We start from the raw sequence: 20,514 nt of genomic DNA on the forward strand, positions 1-20,514 counted from the left end.
TTTCCTTATATAAATTTATCTTACTGCTTTTTAAGTTCTCTTAAGTTTTGGCATCCAAAAGTCACGGTTATGAGATTAATAACTGAATCATGTGTACATAATGGTTGCTTTATAGACAATTTCTGTTTCTAGGGTAACAACTGCTTGTAATATTTCAGTAGACTCAGCATGACTTTTGTCGCACTTCTTCCCTCTTTTCCTTTCAGAAATCCTAAGCTTCATTTTGTTTTTTGGTGTAAAGAAGCACTGAACTAAGGTTTTCTGATACTTGCCTGCGAATTCTTCTTTAAGTGACAAAATGTCAATTAGGACTTAACCATTCCATGTGTATACTTAGGCAATTTATCTTCCTTCCTCTTTATTTTTATCAACATTGAAGAAGCAGTAAAGTATATATTGGTGGTTCTGGCATTGTCAAGATTTATCTCAGCAACTCTTTGCATATTAGCTGTTGTTAAATCTCTTCACTGTTGAATCTTCTGTTACTAGCTCAAATAACTGTACACAATCCACAGACTTCGGTGTCTTTTCCAGATTATCCACAGAAATGTTGAACTCTGTGTTCCCTGGTGCTCTTAACCTCCCTTCTCTGCAATCATGTAGAAAGCCCTCCCCCTTGTATCCTGCCCTTATCCATTTAGTCATTCCTGGGGGCTTCCCATTATATCTTCTAATAGTCCTTTTTTCTTTCACAGTATTCAGCAGGTTATCTTAACTGGAGGATTCAGGAAATCAGTCCCCTAGGAAACAGAGGTGCCTCATAGTGGAAGATTCCTTGAAAGAGCTGTAGTAGATCTGCCAGGCAGAACTTACTTCTCCATTGCATCATTCTGTCATGATCTACTAATTTGATGAAATGCTGCTGTATTTATTTTTTTTTCAGTTTAATGATCATAAGCATCATTTGCAAAAATTTTTGGCCAGCTGAGAGAAAATTCTGGGCAATATGAATGCCTCGTGAGAAATTTTGCCACATATTATAGTGTATACCAAAGCAGTAATATTTTGGGTTGTTTTCTTAATGAATCTTATCTTTGCAGCATAAAGGAGTTTGAATTGTATGTGAATAAGCTGAATTTTCTCAGGTCTATAAATTCTTCTTAAAGTACTCATCATTCCTGTTAGCCTGTAAGAAAGGATGACTTTCATCTGTTGGCCTATGAACTAAATAGGGTAGGGTCAGTTGCCCTGAGCAGTTGCTGCATCTTTGATATTGATTAAAATGAACTGAAAGCATCTTGTCTAGCTGTAAAAATTCTTTAGTGATACTTTTACAGAAACAATTTGCACAGAACTGATATTGAATTATGTATGTGAAGAAATGTAAAGACTCAAAAGCTCCGTTTTCTCCACTGTTGACTTTCTGCCCTCCAGCAATCATTTTTTGTTGTTTTTTGTATTAGGGAGGGGGTAAAGAAAAAAGAAGAAAGAAAGAAAAAATTTAACTTTATTCCCTCTTTTGAAGTAATGAACTACTCAAGAGTATCAGAAATTTCACGTGTTTCAATTTCACAGAGACAATATGCATTTATTCCTCACAGTTTGTGTTTGAAATTTGCAACTAGAATGATTTCTTAATCTCAGTGGAACTTCTGGCAAGTCTGTATTAAAGTACAGGTGAGCAGAAATTTATCTAAAAGCTTTACTTTGAAGAAAAGCAAATATTTTAATGATAAAGTTAGGAATCCGTGCTCACCAGGTAGTTACAAAACTATGTTCTTACTTTAAGCCATCTCTCACTACTAAAAAACCAATTTTTCGGCTCACTGGATTTGGTAAATGATGACTGGATGGTTAGGCTAAAGGGAAAACTAGTAAAAATAAAAAGTCTCATTAGAAATTGCCATATAGTGTTTTTGGGTGTAGCACCTTTTGCTGCATGTGACCTACTCCAAATAGAGTTGTCTGTTATAATCTCATTTTCTCTGCTCATGGTAGGCTTGATGATTAGAGGAAGTTTAATGTTACAACCCAAACTGAGCTGATAGGGCCTGATTATTTTATTATTTTTATTTTTTACTTTCTTCCCCTCCCCAGACCTCCCCCAAACATATGTGCCCATAAATCAGCTTACTTATGCATACATCTTTGTAAAATTCTAGAGACTTAAACTTACGTATGTAGCAAAAAGGATTTTCTTCACTGACAGCCCCTGACAGCCAAGGGCTTTTGTTTGGTCTCCTGTCCTGGGAGATCCGTTCTGTTTCTTAGATTCAAAGGCTGTGGCTTGACACCATGTGGCTTGCTAGGGAAATGATGGTAACAACAGAGCTGTTATAGGTATGTAGAGACTGAATTTTACAAGTCTGATGGTGTTGTCAGTGTCTCCATGCAATTGCAAAGCACTGATTTAAATGTGACATAACTACATTGCCTGTGTTCTAACCCCCTGTGCTGGGGGTACGTTTGGAGGTGTGCATCATACTCAGTGCAGAGACAAACTGCAGCCTTTATACTGATGAATAATTGAGGTGAAATCCTGTAGTTTAAAGCTGGATGTTAAGGCTTGTACCAGTTGTGAATGGCCAGGGAAAGTCACGCCCCACGTGCATACCTCAGGGTGAAAACTGGTGCAAGAATGATGTTTCTCTTTTTCAGAAAGGGTTAAGAAACATTCTTGCTGAACTGGTATCAACGTGATTTTATATAATGAACTATAATCAGAAATAGTAGGCAAGGCTGATTAAAGTTGTTGATGCACTGAAATGGGAATACACCCACACATGTACTTTTTGTAGGTAATTCACTTTTGAAGGTTTAGTGTTGGAATCTAAATGCTTTCAAATCTGTTTTTATAAAGTCTTTTGCATGCATGTAAACCAGGAACAGATGCAGGAACAGATTTCCTTTTACTGACCACAGCCGGAAAAAAAATTTTTAAATCACATAAGGCATAAAGACTTTTGAATTGTACTTACTTAGTTTTTAATGCCTCAAATAGGTACACTGGACTACATTTGGGTTTCAGATAGAAAGAGGCAGGTTTATTTTTTCTTGTTTCTGCCAGATATTCTAGCCCAACTTGCAGAAAAGACAGTAGACTTTCTAAAGAAAAATTGACTGGTCTTGGGCTGGAAGAGCAGTTGGTAAAAGACATGCACAGTGTTGAGAAGCCTGAGGTGTTCTTGCATGGGCAGGTGGGCAGATCAGATGCACACTCTTACTTACACTTTGGGATAACTAGCAACATCCAACCATCCATCTAAATTTACCTTTTCTGTTTAAAGATGTCTGGATGAAGTGGCAGTACTGCTGGCATATGTGTGCCTGCAGTAGACTGATTCTTATTTAAATTGCAAAGTGTGTTTTTTAGGTGTCAGTGCCACCTTGCTTGCTCTTTTCAGTTTGTATCTTGTTTTGCCAGCTTGACTGTCTGGATTCGTGACCAGAATTGCTTATGTTGCTTCTCCCTGGTACTACAGTTGGGAGTATTTACAGAATGGGATACGCACACATTTTCACAGTCTCTCCTTCAGAATTGATGTATATGGGCAGCTAGGTATTATTTTCCCTTTGTAGTTACTGGAGATAACACTGTGCCTTCAGCAGGTGACTTGTATAGCTGTTTTTTAAAATTATAGTACTGTCTATTTGGATGTTTTCAGTTGCTTTTATTACATAGTGTGTGTTGGAACTACAGAACATAACATATCTGCATCATCACATCAAAGAGTGTCATCTACCTGTTGGTCACTGCTGAGCCACCTACACAAACTTCTAAATAATTAAATGCTCTTTCTTGGTTTTCTGCATGTAATGAGTTCTATTTAAGGCTTCTGAATTCCAACCTGAACACCCACTCAAAGCACAGTGCTCACGAGAAATGAATCAACCAAAATATTTATATCTAGCTTTACCTTCTGCACCACAAATGTTACAATCAAGCAGCACTTAGATTTCTGCTGAGTAACTGCATATTTTGGCAGGTAACTTTATTCTCTTTCCATATTGTTTAATTCTCCTTTATATGAACTTGAAAAATTTGAAATGTGGAATAATATTTTATGTACAACCAATCTGCCTTTTGTTCTTGTATGGCATTACAATATTCATTCTTTTAGCAAAGTACAAGGCTTGTGTAGTCATACTTAGTTCCCTGAGAGGTTTTAGGTCTGTTTACTGTTTTATCCATCACTCTTTTTCATTTCACAATGAAAGCTTCAGGCATTCTTTCAGTTCTTAAGGTGATACCATTAATGGATGTTACACCTTCATCTTTATCACCAGATGCCTAGAGATCAGAAACTCATCTCTGTTGTTTATAGATCCCATCCCTATTTTTCTGATAGACTTTAGTGTAAGAAAAGTGATAAATGCTTGCATAAAGCAGTGTTTCTTTTAGCCTTAATTTTAAATGATGTGTTGGAGGTATCTACAGAAAAATTAACAAGGATAGCCATGTTTGAAGATTGAGGTGTTTATTCCTCCTCCTTTATAACCATAAAGATGGTATTTTGGAAAATGTGTGCTACAAGTCATTGTCAAAGGATAGAAAGTGTTTTCTCAAAACCAAAGAAATTAATTATCCCCAAGGGTCTCTGTTCATGCCTGCTTATATTACATAAGAGCTAAAAGCTTAAAAAATTCCTCCTAGTGGATTTATGATGCTTCTTAAGTTTAGATATGCACGTGTTTCCTTTTTGGTCTGGGGGATGATCCCCAGGCTTATCTTTGAAGCCAAACACAATAAATAAATGTATTCCTTAGACAAAGGTCACATCCTTTTAAATTTAGGAATATTCTTTTTATCAGAGGACTAAACAGAGTTGTGCAGAGAATATGTAGTGACTTACTACAATCAATTGCCATGCCTTCTGTGCAAACAATTTAGTTGTCTGAAGACAAATGCTGTTTTATCTGGTTATAGTGTTTATTTGCATGTCTGCATAAAGTAGGCTTCAGAAAACACAAAAGAAGGTACCAGGAAGATGACTGCACCCACCCAGTGCTTGGTTTCCCCCTCTAGAATGGAGTATATTGAAGAAATTCTGTCAACATCAGTGAAATACTGATCTAGATTTTTGCTGGTGATAATGATTTAAAATACATTGGAAATTAATGCTTAACTAATTTTGGAGTCTCTTTCAGTGTCCCAATTGAAAGGTCACCAGAGTATGTCCTGTAAATGGGATTATAAGTTCAGTGATTATAGGCAAAGTATGAAGGTGGTGGTCCAAGAGAAAAGTGAAAAGAATGGAGAACATGAGAAAGCGAGGAGTTGCTGGAAATTGTTCTCACTTTCATGTAAAATCTGTTGCTTGCTAATTTTCAGGTTTATCTTCTCAGATCAGTATCTAAATACAAATAGAGTTACACTTCTATTTCTCTAAACCCTTTCATTTTAACCAACTTCATTGTTGGTTAAAATTTTATGGTTAAAATTTTACTGTTGGTTATTATTTTAGCCTACTTTATTGTTGTGTGGGGTTTTTTTGTTGGTTTTTTTTTGTGCTGGTGGGTTGAGGTTTTTTTGTTGTTGGTTGGCTAGGTTTTTTTTTAATTTATTTTGTTAGTTCTATACTTGAAAATAAAGTTCTTTACACTGATCTACTAGTATTTCTTTTAGGGCCTTTATATGCATACTACTACAAAACTTGTTGTCTAAAAAAAAAGAAGAAATAAGGAAACTGGCATGGTGTCTGAAAGAACATTGCTGAGTTTTCAGGGTTTTTTCCAAAAGAATTTTTAGTGGAAGGTTGTAGAGGATTCAGCTGGGTGCCTTTCTCTTTGAAATTTGTTCCTATTTGTTTCCATTGCTCACAGTAATTTAAAAAAAAAAAAAAAAAAAGAAGCCGGAATATTGTCCAAGTTTTTGCGTACACATCTGTATCTTCTTTTAAGGTTTTTAATTTACTTCCTTTCTGTGTTGCACACTTGACTGTATATGGCAGTCTCTTGAAGCAGAAACCTCTACTTCTTGAAAGGATTATTTGAGGATTATATGCTTCCTTAGCTCTGTTTAACATGTGAACTGTTAAAAAGATCTCCATCTGTAGTTCTTATATAACCTGGTAGCCTGGACTGTGATTTTCAGTATTTTTCATTTTTATTCTGTCTTTACCAAAGTTTGAGTAAAAGTTTTACTCATACATTTCATCTGGGGAGCCTTTCCCAGGTTAGTAGGTTCTGTAAATCAAAATTTCTTGTAGGAATCTGTGATGAAAATTTGATGGTGTTAGGTTTAAATTTGTTTACTTTTCTTCATGTAAGGGTAGGGAATGCAGCTTCATTGAGTGCAGGAACCATAAGCAATTTGTCCTACAACTAGTAAAATAGCATCAGGGTTCATTACAGCATTTGCTTGTGTTATATTTGTGTACTTCTGCCTATAGTATACTCAGGCTTCCTTTTGAGAGATAGCATCAACAGCTTGTGTGTAAATATATGGATATATGTACACCAAAATACAGATGGTGTAGATACCTACACAAAAGAGCAAAACACCTTTTTTTTAGGGGAAAAATATTTTAACTTTGTGAATGCTATCACACATGACTATCATTTAGATTGATCAGTGGACATTTTTAATAGGTTATGCAGGGCAAACTTTTTTTTTCCTGGCTGTCTGCTTTCAAAAAACTGTATTTCAACAGTAGTCAGAACTTGGTTTTCATTTTACAAACAGTCTTTGATTTTATCTCTATAACTTCCAGTTAGGTTTTTTTGTTCTTTGTTTGTTTTTTTCCTTAATATAGATAAATTCTAATAGTCTAAGGTAATAAATATCTTTGTGTTTTCAGGCCAGTACTTAAGGAAGCAAATTTATTGAGCAGCTATTATTTGGAAGCTTGGGAAAGTTCTTTTTTCCCTGAGGTCTGAAATTCAAATCGATGGCATCTGTTCTCTGTTGGGGCAGAAGGGTCCCCAGGCTGAGGAGGATTGTAGAGAGCAGCAGCAGGAGCTGGGTTTGGGAGTGAAAAGGCAGTGGGTGACTGCTGCAGAGGCCTGGGGCATGGGTGGAGGAGTGATGGTGGTGCAAGGGCTTGGGAACACCTCCTGTGGGCATCTGGTAATTAATCATAGAATGGTTTGGGTTGAAAGGGACCTTAAAGATCATCCGGTTCCAATCCTCACGCATGAACAGGGAAACTTTGCACTAGACCAGGTTGCTCAAAGCCCCATCCAACCTGGCCTTGAACACTTCCAGGAAGGGGGCAGCCACAGTTTCTATGGACAACCTCTGACAGTGTCTCACCACCCTCACAGACAAGAATTTCTAAATCTACCCTCTTCCAGTTTAACACTGTTACCCCTGCTTCTATCACTACATGCCCTTGTGGAAAAGTCCCTCCCAAGCTCCCTGTTCCTAATTCTTCTCTCCAGCACTGTGGCAGTACCTTTACTGCAGGAGCATGTTCAGGAATATGTGTTGATGTGAAACTCTTGCTAGGTGATTAATCTGGGGCCTGCTGGGAATGAGCCTATTAATTTTAGGTAAAATTTAACTTTCATGTCTGAAAAGCTGCTCTTTTCTCCCTTAAACACATGACTTGTGTGATCAATCATCCCATGGAGAAACATTACGCTCTGGAAGTTTTGGGGAGCTGGATTGACTTTCACAAAGACAGCAGAACAGCTCCTTGCAATTCTTTTACCTAATCATGAGTTGAAGCAACTGCAGCAATAAAGCAAAGGAATAAAAGTGTTGGGAAAAATATTTCAAACACTATCAAAATGATGTGTTTATATTTTTTAATAATTCTGTGACATTAAGGGTGCAGTCTAATGCATCTGTCATTAAAAATTAGCTTTGACTTGTACCTCAGAGGTCTTAGAAGCAAGTGGAAGTTTAGAGGTGGTAGGTTGAACACCCTCATTATCTCTCTTCTGAACTGAGATCTCTTACTCAACTCTGGTCATTGGGGAACGTGATGGTGGCACTGGTGCCCCAAGTGTGGCAGCAGGGATGTAGCTGGCAGTGCAGCACAGGGACCACAGGCTGACCTCTGTCTTTGTGTTGGTACCAAAGCTGTGATGGAAAAAGAACTTGTGGCCAGGCTGGAGGAGAAGGACATTGTGTGAGCAGCCTTTCTGCTAATGAAGTATGAGCAAGGATGCAAACCTTGGTGCATCTGTGGTTACTGTGATGCACAGCAATTACTCTGAACTCTCCCCATGCCAGCAAGTATCAGCCCAGTTCCTTTTAATTTCCTTTTTGGTGCTTTGTTTTGGTGTTTTTTGTTCTTTTGCTTGTTTCTTGTTGTTGTTTTGGGTTTTGTGTTTGTTTTGCTTGCTTCCTCTCAGTTTTTGTGTGTGTTTGGCATGGGTTTGTGACCGTTCATAGGTCAGTCTCAGAGTCTCAGAGTTTGGTCATTGATTAACTCTGGCACTTTGCAGATAAGTAACTTGCACAAGAGTTCACACACCAGCAAGAGCAGTCTGTGTCTGGAACCACTACCCACAGATGCAATGTATCAACAGCTAGAATCTGAAAAACAAACACAGAAGAGGAACATATCTTTAGAAAAATAAAGAGGTGGGGGAGTGTAAGTGGAACTCTCCTTTGTTGTTGCTAAAAATTAACTTTTTTGAGAGATGGTATCTGGGAGCTAGAAAATCTTCATGTTTTGGCACTGGTTTAGAGATGCTGCCTAGAGAGCAAATGCTGTTCTAAAAAAATCAGCTTTTGCTGTTAACAGTCTCATTCCAGAAATAGAATACAGTATAGCATACTCTTAAGATTTGTCACTGTCTTTTTTTTTCAGATCCTGTAAGTTAACTTCCAGGAAAGGGTTTCTGCATTTAATTAACTAAATGAGTGAGGTTGGTACCAACATGGAACATGAGTGTTGAAGACAGTGGGAATAGCAGTGTGTAGTGTCTTTTCTCTCTCTCCCTGTCTATCTCAGTTAAAAGAAGTTTTAAAGGGTGTGTTTCAGCAACAGTTATTTGTACACTTGAGTATTGTGATCTCCTTGTCTTGATTAATGGTTACAAAAGAGATGTGAGAGCAGGGCACACACAATCCTGGCTTGAGATATTGTAGTGTTTACATGGAGAATGAGTTGCATAATATAGATATGGATCATAATATAACAAAATGTGCTGAAATGCATAGGTAGGGGTTTATTGTTCCCTGTGTTCCTGTACTATCTCAATTTGGTAGCCTTTTTAATGCTTCATTTACCATCCTGATGCCATGAACATTTTACCACTGACTGCAATTGAGTATGGTCATTAATAGTGTGACTTTGGTCTGCTGCATAGGGAAGCCAGGGGGTTCTCTGTTCTCTGAGACAACTGAATATTTACAACCATGAATAGAAGGGCTTGAAACCTGAAGGAGCAGATTCTGCCAAGTTGCACAGCACATGGTCTCAAGCTCAGCACCTCAGTGACTTGCACACCTTCCAGCTGTTTCACTGTGTGACAGCAACCCTGTGTTTGGCTGTAGAAAGATATACAAGAAGAGTGCAGGAACTAATGGTAGTAATTCATATTAATTAGTACTGCTGTATCTTAAAATCAATGGAATCTTGCCTAAGTTCATATATTTTAGTGTGAGCTACTTCAGGAGAGAAGGAAGTTAAGAATAAAGCTTTATTAAATCTCAGCATATCAGTGCAGGTGGGTATGTGGCAACAGATGGCACTCTTTCCTTGGAGCAAATGTTCTCTTCTGAGGGCTAGGGAGCAAGGAAGTATTCAGAGAAAAAGGCTGAAACACAAGCTTGCTTACATGTAGATCGATGGCAAATTTTGTATGTGGTATAAATTGGGGAGGTGAGGAGATAAAAAAGTGCAGGGGATCTGTCTTTCATCCTGTGCAGAACTGACAATTGTCACAAATTCAGTTATCACAACCCCAGCAGTGACAATAAAACCCCTGAGAAGCTAGCAAAATACCAAACACTATTCTTCAAATACCTTTTAAGTTAATAAAAACTTCCTGTGAAAGATGAACCTTTTTAACTTTCCTTTAATTATATTGAAAATAAACCTTAAAAGAAAAGGCTAAAGTTAATAATAGGTTACCATATATAGCCAAGTATTTCTAAAGATTGAATTGAACTTTTCATATCTGAAGAATTCATTTATGAAATTAGACATGATTTTGTACCTAGAAAAACTTAATAAATCAGTGTTTCCCCATTGGGATTTCATCTGTGTTATAATTCAGGTAAGAATTTGTGACACACACAATTGCTTTCATCTATAAAATATTTTTTGTTATTCTCATTTATTTTTCTGGTTTCAGGAAAACTGATAGTTTTCAGGTTTTATGACAAATGCTGTTTTTTTACCCAGTAAAAGTTAACAAGGGTTGTGATAGCAATGTGTGTGTTTGTTGTATCGAGTTTCCTAGTTGGCTCAATTTCAGTAAACCCCATGGAATAGAGATTATTTCAATTACGTTTTTTTGAAACTACTTGCTTTAAAATACTTTTACAGCTATAAATGCTATTATTTGCCCATTATCCTATATTTTTCAGTATTTGAAAATATCACTGGTAATAGGCTGTATATGCCACCATCTATACATTTCTTGACTGGAGGGCTGAGAGAGGAGGGTTGTGGAAGCTTGACAAAAGTGAGATTCTATGGAATTTGAAAACAGATTTTCCAAATTTTTAATTATAAAATGACAGGCTTTCATGAGGGCTGATGTTGAAATATGAAGTCTTTCCACTGGAATATCATGAATCATTAATAATTTGGTGCCCCCAAATCAATCTCTGTCAGTATCAGGGTATTAGGATCATTAGCATCCATGATCCTACAGTCTGAAGTCTCTGCATGTCCTCAGAAGATAACGGAGTAATCTCTTCAAGTAAGACTTGATTGTGGGTAAAGTCACTGCTTTGTAAGGAAAACCAGCAAAATCCCACATGAACTAAATCTAGGAAAAAATGTAATATAAGGTCTCTGAATTGATGCATCAAGCTTGATCTTCTTTTTTCCATTCATCTGAACAAGTAGATGTTGAATCATCTTATTTGGATACCTGAATCTAAGATAGAGGCTGATTAATGTGCTGTAGATGGTGGCTTCTTTAATAATCCTGAGCTGGTATGAGTGAGACATTTCTGAATTAGCAGCTTGTGTTTCCTTCTTTGTAATCCAAGGGCCTCAGGATGATGCCTTGACTGGTAGGTCTTCATTTTCCTGGTGGCTGTCATCACTCATGAGGAATAATAAATCCAGATCTGTTGACTTGCTTGCATTTTCATCATGACATAGGGCTGCAAAACTGTCTTCAGCTTAGTCTCCAAGGACACTGTATTTTGGTCAGAATGGTCCTTTTTCCCAAGGCTGGAGCCCCAGTTTAGGAGGAGGGAGCAAAGTGGTGAAACAGCTAGAAATAGAAAGGGAAAGAATGAAAACAGGTTTGTTTATTCTCAGTTTAAAATGAGCTACAGATGCAGAGTACTCTGGTGCTGGTAAAAAAATGGTGAATAAGCTTTGTCCTTAGAATTTGAGACCTGTTTTGAGCATGTCCATGGCTTGCTTTACTAGTTATTACATCCAATCTCATAAGCAGATCATTGGTTTTCCAAGCGTGATCTCTTAAGTGTTTTTTAATTTATACAATCAGTACAATATTTAAATGTACCTCTTTTACAAGTTGAAGCATGTGGTTTTCATTTATGACTTTTTATGTGTAGGCATTCATATGGATATTTTGTTGGCTTCCTCAGTAAGTTAGATGAATTGGAGAAGCATACTTTCCTTGGTTACCCTAAGTTTTTGCTTGCCATACTCTGTTTACATTGATAAACCCGTGAATTATATATTTTTTATACTGAAATAGTAACAAAATAGGACTTGTTACTCTTAAAATTACTGCTGTAATCTTTAGAAGTAGGTACCATGCTGCTTATTTTGTAGTTGTACCTGGTTTTAATAGACTACATATTTTGTGTTAGCAATTATGCTACGTAGTGTTTAAACTTTCTGCATGTTTTTCAGTTCATAATATAATCTGGTTATTAGTAACTGATGGTCATTTAAATCAAATATGATTCACCTGGTCTGTAATGCTGTCATGTTTTGCAAGTAATGGATATGAGAAAATGTAAGAGTAGATTGTCATTTTGGTTCTTTTGCCATTAAATCTGATGACCACTGTACTCAGGAGTACTTTAATAACATTAAAAACTCGCAGTGTTTTCACTTTATTTTGGTTGGAGCTAATCAAACCTTTTGGACCAGACAGTTAGGTCTCAAATTAGACACTGGGACAGGAAGGCTTAGGGGCACAGCAACAGAGGGATGGCTACAGTCTTCAAAAAACCTGACTTAGCTGTTTTGTTCCATTTAAAAATCGACACAGGCAAAGGTTGAATGCATTTCTTCAAAATATGAATTCAACTGTTACCTTAATCTTTTATTGCCTGTATTCCAGCTGCTACAGCAGATGAAGTAGGACAGTTATAGAAACCCTCAGATCATGAAACAGCTGGTTCCCAGAGTAAGACATCCTCAATGCTGAGTCAGGAACATAGGAAGTATTTCCTTTGAAAAATACACTGTGTGGTTGTGTAACTACTGACATACATAGAACAGGTCAAGAAGAAATTCTGCAGAGTACTTGGTTTTTTTGTATATGATTATATAGCTATATACATCTATATTTGGGTTGGCTATCCCTGAGATTTTTGAAGGAAAAAAAAAAGTCCCCCCCCCAAATTACAAAACCCTGGTAGCATTTGGAAGCTTAAATAATTAACACCAGGTTTGAGAAATTTTTATTGCTACTGCATGAACTTCTGCCCTTGAGTTAATAAGAAACTTGTATGAGTTAGGTTATCTGTTTCTCTGAGGGCCAGTACTTGTGGGGGAGGAGATATCTATACTTTCTCTTCAGAGATATTGATGGAGAAAGAGGAATGGTGAGGGGGAGAAATCTTGTGTTTCATTGCAGGCTGTGAAAGAGGGGTGTGTGGTAGTGGTCCCATGTCCTTCCACCTGTTTTGTATTCTACCCTCAACTTGACTCTTCCTTCACTCTCTCTTTTAGCCTGTATACTTCTTGCCCTTAAATCCTTTCCAGTTTTCATTCCATTTTCTTTCTGTTCTCTCTATTAAAGAAAGTCTTTGTAGTCCTTCAGAAAGGGCAGTGTTCCAATTTCACAGACCTCACTGCATGAACAACACTTACTTTGGCACCAGCAAAAAGCATAGATGCAACATTAGGTGATACGATGGTGCACAGGGATGCAGTCAGTTTGCATCTTTAGTTCCTTATGTGTTCAGCTCTATATAAATAGCAGCTCTTTCAAAGGAGCTATACACTGCTTGCTGTGTATAGCAAGTTAAAACATGCCACCTTTGGAGGGACTTGATATTTAATTAGTGCAGAGGAAAGTACTCAACAGATCTGAGAAGAGACTACAGAAAGTACTGGTTTCCCTAGAAGCATTAGAAAGCCTTGATTTGTAGACAATACTGTATTGTCAACATGGTGCTGGTTCAGCAGCATCTCTGTGCACACATTTGGCAAATATTTAAAGGCGACATTTTGTGTAATTGGTTTGGTCTTTGAAAACTGTTAACTCCTTTGTGTTAAAGTATGTACAGAGCAATGCAAGATTTTATCTTGACAATCTCATGCTTTTGTCTTCTACCAGGAAGGATGTATTTGTGGATTATTTTTTTTAGCTTCTCAAAGCCTAATATAAATGCTTTGTAATCACTTTGGTACTGATGAGGTATGGGCAAGCATTTAATTTCCATGGCTTTGTAAAGCTGGATTACACAGGAGCTGTGACAGACAGTTCTTGTTAGCAAGGGAAATAAATGGAACTTTTAATGCCAAGTTATTTAAAACTAGAAACATTAGTTATTTAAAAGTATGTGTTTGTATTCTGCCTTGGTATTTTTATGTGTTGTAAAATCAGGGCAGAGGTAATAAATGGTTCCTGGACTATCCAGCTAATCTGCAAATAAGGCTGTGCAAAACACAGAATGAATATCACTGACAGCCATTCTCTCTTAATAATTTGTAATATTTCTGCTAATCAACTTCCTTCTGCTTTTTTTTTGTTTGTTTGTTTTGTTTTGTTAGCATATTGTATTTGTATTACTAGAAAAGTTGGATAGGCATTGTTAATACCTAATTGCAGCTGAGGGTGTTGGACATACACCATATAACACAACTCTGCATTGATAGCTTCAGTTAGTATGTTATATATGCTGTGATTAACGATGTTATCTCCCTTTTTCTCTGTCCTAGGCTTGAAAGAACCATAAATGATTGGATTACAACTCTTGACATTTTGGAGTGCAAGTGATGTTACAACAATATGAATATATTGGAGCATGGGTACTTCTTAAAATGCAAAAGTTAAAGGAATTTATGACTTATCGAAACCTACTGAATATATGAATTTTCTAGACATCCTGCATTTAGTTGTGTCCTTAAATGTCCCTGATTAAGATCTCATGCAACCATTGTATATTTTGGAGACTATTCTCCAAAAGAGAACTGTGCATTTAAAAAGCAGAAATGACTGTGATTTCTCTTGGAACTTACTAAGGTTGAACATACTGAAAGATCATGACCAGCTTGAAGCGGTCCCAGACTGAAAGGGCTGTGGCCACTGGGGTACCAGTTGGAACAGATGGCACCTCCAAAGTCCACTCAGATGACTTTTATATGAGGCGCTTCAGGTCACAGAATGGCAGCTTAGGATCTGCAGTCATGGCACCAGTTGGACCTCCTCGTAACGAAAGTTCTCATCATGTTAGCTCTACTCCTGGAGTCCCTAAGATGGGGGTCAGGGCAAGGATTGCTGATTGGCCCCCAAGGAAGGAGAACATCAAGGAAACGAGCAGGTCCAGTCAAGATATTGAAACATCAAGTTGCCTTGACAGCATGTCTTCTAAAAGCAGTCCTGGGAGTCAGGGAAGCTCTGTTAACCTCAATGCGAGTGATTCTGTCATGTTAAAAAGCATCCAGAGCACTCTTAAAAGCAAAACCAGGCAACCTGAGAACCTAGATTCCAGGTTTCTTACTCCCGATGGCTATCCCAGTTCCCCAAGGAAAGCTCTTCGCAGAATAAGGCAGCGCAGCAACAGTGACATCACCATAAGTGAGCTTGATGTGGATAGTTTTGATGAATGTATTTCACCCACTTTTAAATCAGGACCATCTCTGCACAGGGAGTATGGCAGCACATCTTCCATAGATAAGCAGGGAACTTCAGGGGAAAGTTTTTTCGACTTACTGAAGGGCTATAAAGATGAAAAGTCTGATCAGAGAAGCCCAGCTACATCTAAGCTCAGTGAACTCCTGATTGCCAGTGGAAGCAAGGGTTCAGGATTCTCTCTGGATGTGATAGATGGACCTATTACTCAAAGGGAGAACCTGAGGCTCTTTAAGGAAAGGGAGAAGCCACTCAAGAGACGCTCAAAATCAGAGACGGGAGACTCATCCATTTTTCGGAAGCTGCGCAATGCCAAAGGCGAAGGGGAACTTGGGAAGTCTTCAGATCTTGAAGATAACAGGTCGGAAGATAGTGTCAAGCCTTGGACTTGTCCGAAGTGTTTTGCTCATTATGATGTACAGAGTATTTTATTTGATTTAAACGAAGCGGCAATCAACAGGCATAATGTTATTAAAAGAAGGAACACAACCACGGGTGCATCTGCTGCTGCTGTGGCATCACTTGTCTCTGGACCCTTGTCTCATTCTGCAAGTTTCAATTCTCCAATGGGCAGCACTGAAGACCTGAATTCAAAAGGAAGTCTCAATATGGACCAGGGAGATGATAAAAGCAATGAACTGGTGATGAGTTGTCCTTATTTTCGTAATGAGATCGGTGGAGAAGGGGAAAGGAAGATCAGTCTTTCCAAATCTAATTCAGGTTCCTTCAGTGGATGTGAAAGTGCCTCATTTGAGTCAACTCTGAGTTCTCATTGTACAAATGCTGGAGTAGCAGTTCTGGAAGTTCCCAAGGAGAATCTGATTTTACATCTGGACAGAGTGAAAAGATACATCGTTGAACATGTAGACCTTGGTGCATATTATTATCGAAAATTCTTCTATCAGAAAGGTAGGTAAATTTGATTTCTCCACGTGTTTTATCAATGATTGTTTTACCAACATTAAAAATTCAGCTGATATATAATAGTATTTGCAAGGTTTTGTTTGTTTTTTTTAAAATAGTGCTTAAAGATGGTATATTTTATCAAGCAGTACATACTATGTCTAATAGACTTTCACAGTGCTGGAGTAAAAGAAAAGTTGGATGATTTTAGTGCTGATACACATAACAGTTAATGGCCACAAATTTTAAATGTCTTGAAAAACAGCTTTGGTATACATGGGAGTGAGCAGTTGGCACATAAAAGATTAAAAAATAAATGCTAAAATATGAGAACTTTCTTTACACATCAAGAATTGATGCAATGAGGTTGTAATGGAATGTGCAGCTTGGAAAGTTAACATTTACAATACTATTCAGATATTAAAATATCTTAATAATCCAAGACATTGGGGTTTTAATCTATTTTAATTCAATAATATTATAGGAAAATATAATCTGTCTCACTAATTTATCAGATGCTGCAGAAGTTAAACCATCCCTGTATATACATATATATTCACAACAGCAGCAGCGTACCTGGAAAAACAGAGTACAGTTCTCTTATCACATGGTTTCTACTTAAAAAAAAGTAGAATTTAAAAAAAGAATTTTCATTTTGACCTACAGAAACATGTAAAACCCAGACTTTACTCAGATGGCACAAAATGATGCTGGCACCATGAGATGCAGATCTCACTGTCTGTTCTTCCTGACTCTGGAAATGATCCAAAGGAATACAGACTAAGGTCCTCTATAAAGTTAGGAAGAGTTCTGTCTGCAGGATTGTGTGTGATGATTTGGCATCACCAGGTGGATAGACTTGGTCTAATGGCTGACCTGAAGAGTGCTTTTTTCTTAGCTACGAAATGCTCAGGATTGGGTTTTATCTCTTCAGTGAAAGCAGCTCAGAAGAGCTTGTTTCCTGCAGGGTAATCAACACAGGTGCCTGACTGAAATAAGTGGAGGGTCAGGTCAAAATAACTTCAGCTTGTTAACTGTGTGTTACTGCTGATAATTTAATCTCCCATTTTTCCCTTGCCTTGAAAAATGTCCATCTCTTGCCTCTTCTTCCCTGCATCGTCCCTTGGTTGGTTGGCTCTTGTTATGCTTTCCACAGTGTGCTCTTTCTGCAGTCATTCTAGGGCTGATAAGTAGCCTTTGCTGCAGATTTTTTAGAGTGCTGATCCACATCCTTGGGAGAAAAAGGAGAGAGGGAAAATACTGTTTTCCTGAGAGCAGGAAGCCAAGTGTGCAATATAAGGTGAGGTATGTTTGGAGGGGACAGCCTGACGTTAAAAACCTTTCCCTGACAGTATGTTACTATCTGTCTCTCTCCAGAACTATTTGATCCCTTATCACTCTTGAGTTTTGCATTCAGCAACTGAAGGTGCAGTTTCATGTTACAGCTGACCTGATTTAACAGCCTTTCAGCACTAAAAGCAGATGACTTTATTTCTCCCCCATCCTGGTACCAGTTCTTTGTTTTTTGGAAACTTGATAAGCCAGTTCAGTTTACTAACCAAGCAGAGATTTGGCCTCACAATAATTTTGCTTCTTACTGCTTGGTTATTCCCCACCAGTTTCAGTGAGTCAAACAAAGCAGCTTTCCTTGCAGAGAAGTGCCAGAGTGTATCATCCCAGGTAAGCAATGAGAATCAACAGCAGAAGAGGAGGGAGGTGTGAGTGGATTTCAGCCCTTATATCACCATTTCTTTTTAGTCATAATTAAAATCAGCTAGATAAAATTGATAAAACCTAGTCCTCAGGGTATTGATGAGGGATAACCAGGTATAAAAGTGTAAGTATGTGCCTGCAGTGGATTTGGAGGGGGAAAAGAAGTGGTTATTTTTCCCTTAAGCTCTAAAACTGGATTTTAAATTCACTGTGCTCGTGGTTAGTCCAGCAGACACTGGCCAGGGTCGTTGTTCCTACCAGAGGTTTTCTGGAAAGATATGTACCTCAGAAGCCTCATCAGATATACCCAAACCCCACAGTTCTACAAGTACCAAACACATTTTGTTGACCACCCAGTGTAATGTCTTTCCCCCAGCAAAGGTGAGACTAATCTGAAACAGTTTCCCAACTGTGATAAAACCTAACACAGCGTAATAGGGAATATTGGCTGGATGGCAGTGCTAGCAATTCTTGACTCTGCTTGACTCACCAGAACTCTTTTTGCCAGAACCAAAGTACAGAAGAATAGATGCTGTACCTGCTTAACAGCTGCCATGCAACAGCTCCACAGGACACAGTGATCTGTGAACATCACAAAATCATACAATTTTCAGGGTTGGAAGGGACATTAAAGCTCATCCAGTTCCAAGCCCCCTGCCCTGGGCAGGGACACCTCCCACCAGATCAGGTTGCTCAGAGCCCTGTCCAGCCTGGCCTTAAAAACTTCCAGGGATGGGGCTTCCACCACCTCTCTGGGCAACCTGTACCAGTGTCTCACCACCCTCTGGGGAAGATCTTTTTCCTCATATCTAATCTAAATCTGTCCTCCTGTAGTTTAAATCCATCCCCCCAGTCCTATCACTATAGACATCCTAAAAAGTCCCTCCCCAGCTTTCTTGTAGGCTCCTTTAAGTTACTGGAAGGCTGCAATAAGGTCTCCTTGGAGCCTTCTGCTCTCCACACTGAACCACCCCAACTCTCTCAGTCTGTCCTCATAGCAGAGGTGCTCCAGCCCTCTGATCATCCTCGTGCCCCTTCTCTGCACACACTCCAGCACTTTCATGTCCCTTCTGTAAAAGGGGCTCCAGAACCTGGACACAGTACTATAGGTACTGGAAGATGAAGGAGCGTCCAGATGAATGCTACTCTTCTATTGTAAAAGATATATTTGCAAGGTGGCTAATTAAAGTTGTATTTCATAGGGGAAGTTGTAATTAGAAATCTTAAATCTAGGCATTTATAAGCACTGAGGCACGTGGTAATGCTACTGCTAAAAAAAGAGGAAGGTGGGAAGCCAGCACAAGTTTATGAAGGTTGCACAAATTTATTTAACCTTGGAATAAGATTAAGCTTTGAACCAAAAGCATAACTCTCCATGGGAGAACCTTTATAAAGGAAGTTGTTCATTGTTTGTATTTTACATGGCAGTCATGGGTTTTTGAATAACATTTTCCCATCTCATAGCTTGAAGATAGCAGGGTCCCTGCTGGCATCTCTGTTTCTTGATCTGCCAGAGTCCCTTCTTTTAAGAGGGCTCTTTGTTGGAGGGGTTTGCAGTTCATGTAGATGTAGTAGGTACCTGGAGAGAGATAAGACTGGATTCAGTTCAGTCTCAGCTGGCTTTCTCATTTTTGCCATATGTGCTTTCAGTTCTTGCTGCTTGGTTGTGTCCAAGGGCAACTTTGTAATCTGAACTCCTCTGGAGTGGAGGCATAATAATGAAATACACGGATGAGATTGTTAATAAAAATAAAAATGTTTCAAAGTGTGCTGGTAGTAGGCAAAATTAAAAACAAACACAAAACACAAATAAACAAAAAACACAAAACAAACAACCAACACCAAATCCAACACAGCAAACTGTTATTATTGAAATGAAATATATTGTCTCTAAAAATGGTGCTTTTAGAATTAATTGGAAGGAAAAGAGGTTGGGTTTTCTTTTTTTTACCAAAGGTATGGGGGGGAAGAGATTTCAGGAGACTGCCTACCTGTTAGTTGTTTGGGAGCTACTTCCTGGGCCATTTTTTACTTGTAGAGCAGGGTAACATTGTTGTTTGTTCTGTGATTGTCATGAGTATATAACCTTGCAACTATAATCTTCTAAGAAAATACATGTTAAAAGACAACTGATAAACTTCAGACTGAAAGGAGAAGCAAGTTGTTCAGGCATTCTTACTGAAATGTAAGAAAAGGTATAAGATAGTGAAATTCTTAAATAATGTTCATTTTCTACCCCCCACAATTAATCTTCTAATGTTTACCACAATACTTCAGTTTAGTTATAATAATAATAATAATAATAAATAATTAGAGAGAGAGAGAAAAAGGTACAAGTAATACCCTTGAATCCACTGCGTCTGGACACAAAATCAGAATTCCCAGAGAAGGGAAGAGTTGGGAACCCAAAACTTGTAGTCCTAGCCTCTGGCAAAGGTCAGCAACAGATACTGAAGGAAGGATGAGAGTAGGGCAGAGGCATTGCAGTGCTATCCAGGTGTGCTTTGCCAGCTTCTGGAGATGTGTAGATAATGGATTTCTTGAACTTCTCAACCTTATCCATGCTATTTCCTCAATCGTGTTTCATTGCTCTTCCCTGAACATTTTCCAGCTGAGATCAGGGCAGAGTATTTAAGACACAAGCAAACTGCAGATTTTAGTATGGTAATGTTTTCTGTTTTCTAGTTTAAAATTTTGAATGCTTGACCATTAACCTATCAAGACTTGATTTTCTTTCCCACACATGGGTAAATGCTTTGTATATTTATTCTGGATGAAGTCTTAGAAACATTTATATGTTTAGAGTTGGTT

At 38.1% G+C, this 20,514-nt stretch overlaps 1 protein-coding gene across 6 annotated transcripts in view; it reads left to right on the forward strand.

The window, feature by feature from the left end:
* The window catches only part of SIPA1L1 (signal induced proliferation associated 1 like 1), a 198,092-nt gene that overhangs the window by 113,059 nt on the left and 64,519 nt on the right, over positions 1 to 20,514 (forward strand). For all 6 annotated transcript variants that reach the window (XM_071744541.1, XM_071744543.1, XM_071744542.1 and 3 more), the window contains one exon: positions 14,175 to 15,996. In XM_071744541.1, coding sequence (XP_071600642.1) covers positions 14,499 to 15,996 — 1,498 coding nt within the window. In that variant the 5' untranslated portion in view covers positions 14,175 to 14,498. The remainder of the gene's footprint in view (positions 1 to 14,174; positions 15,997 to 20,514) is intronic.

Source organism: Heliangelus exortis, chromosome 5 (genome assembly GCF_036169615.1).
Source record: "Heliangelus exortis chromosome 5, bHelExo1.hap1, whole genome shotgun sequence".
In the NCBI taxonomy this organism is placed as follows: domain Eukaryota; kingdom Metazoa; phylum Chordata; class Aves; order Apodiformes; family Trochilidae; genus Heliangelus; species Heliangelus exortis.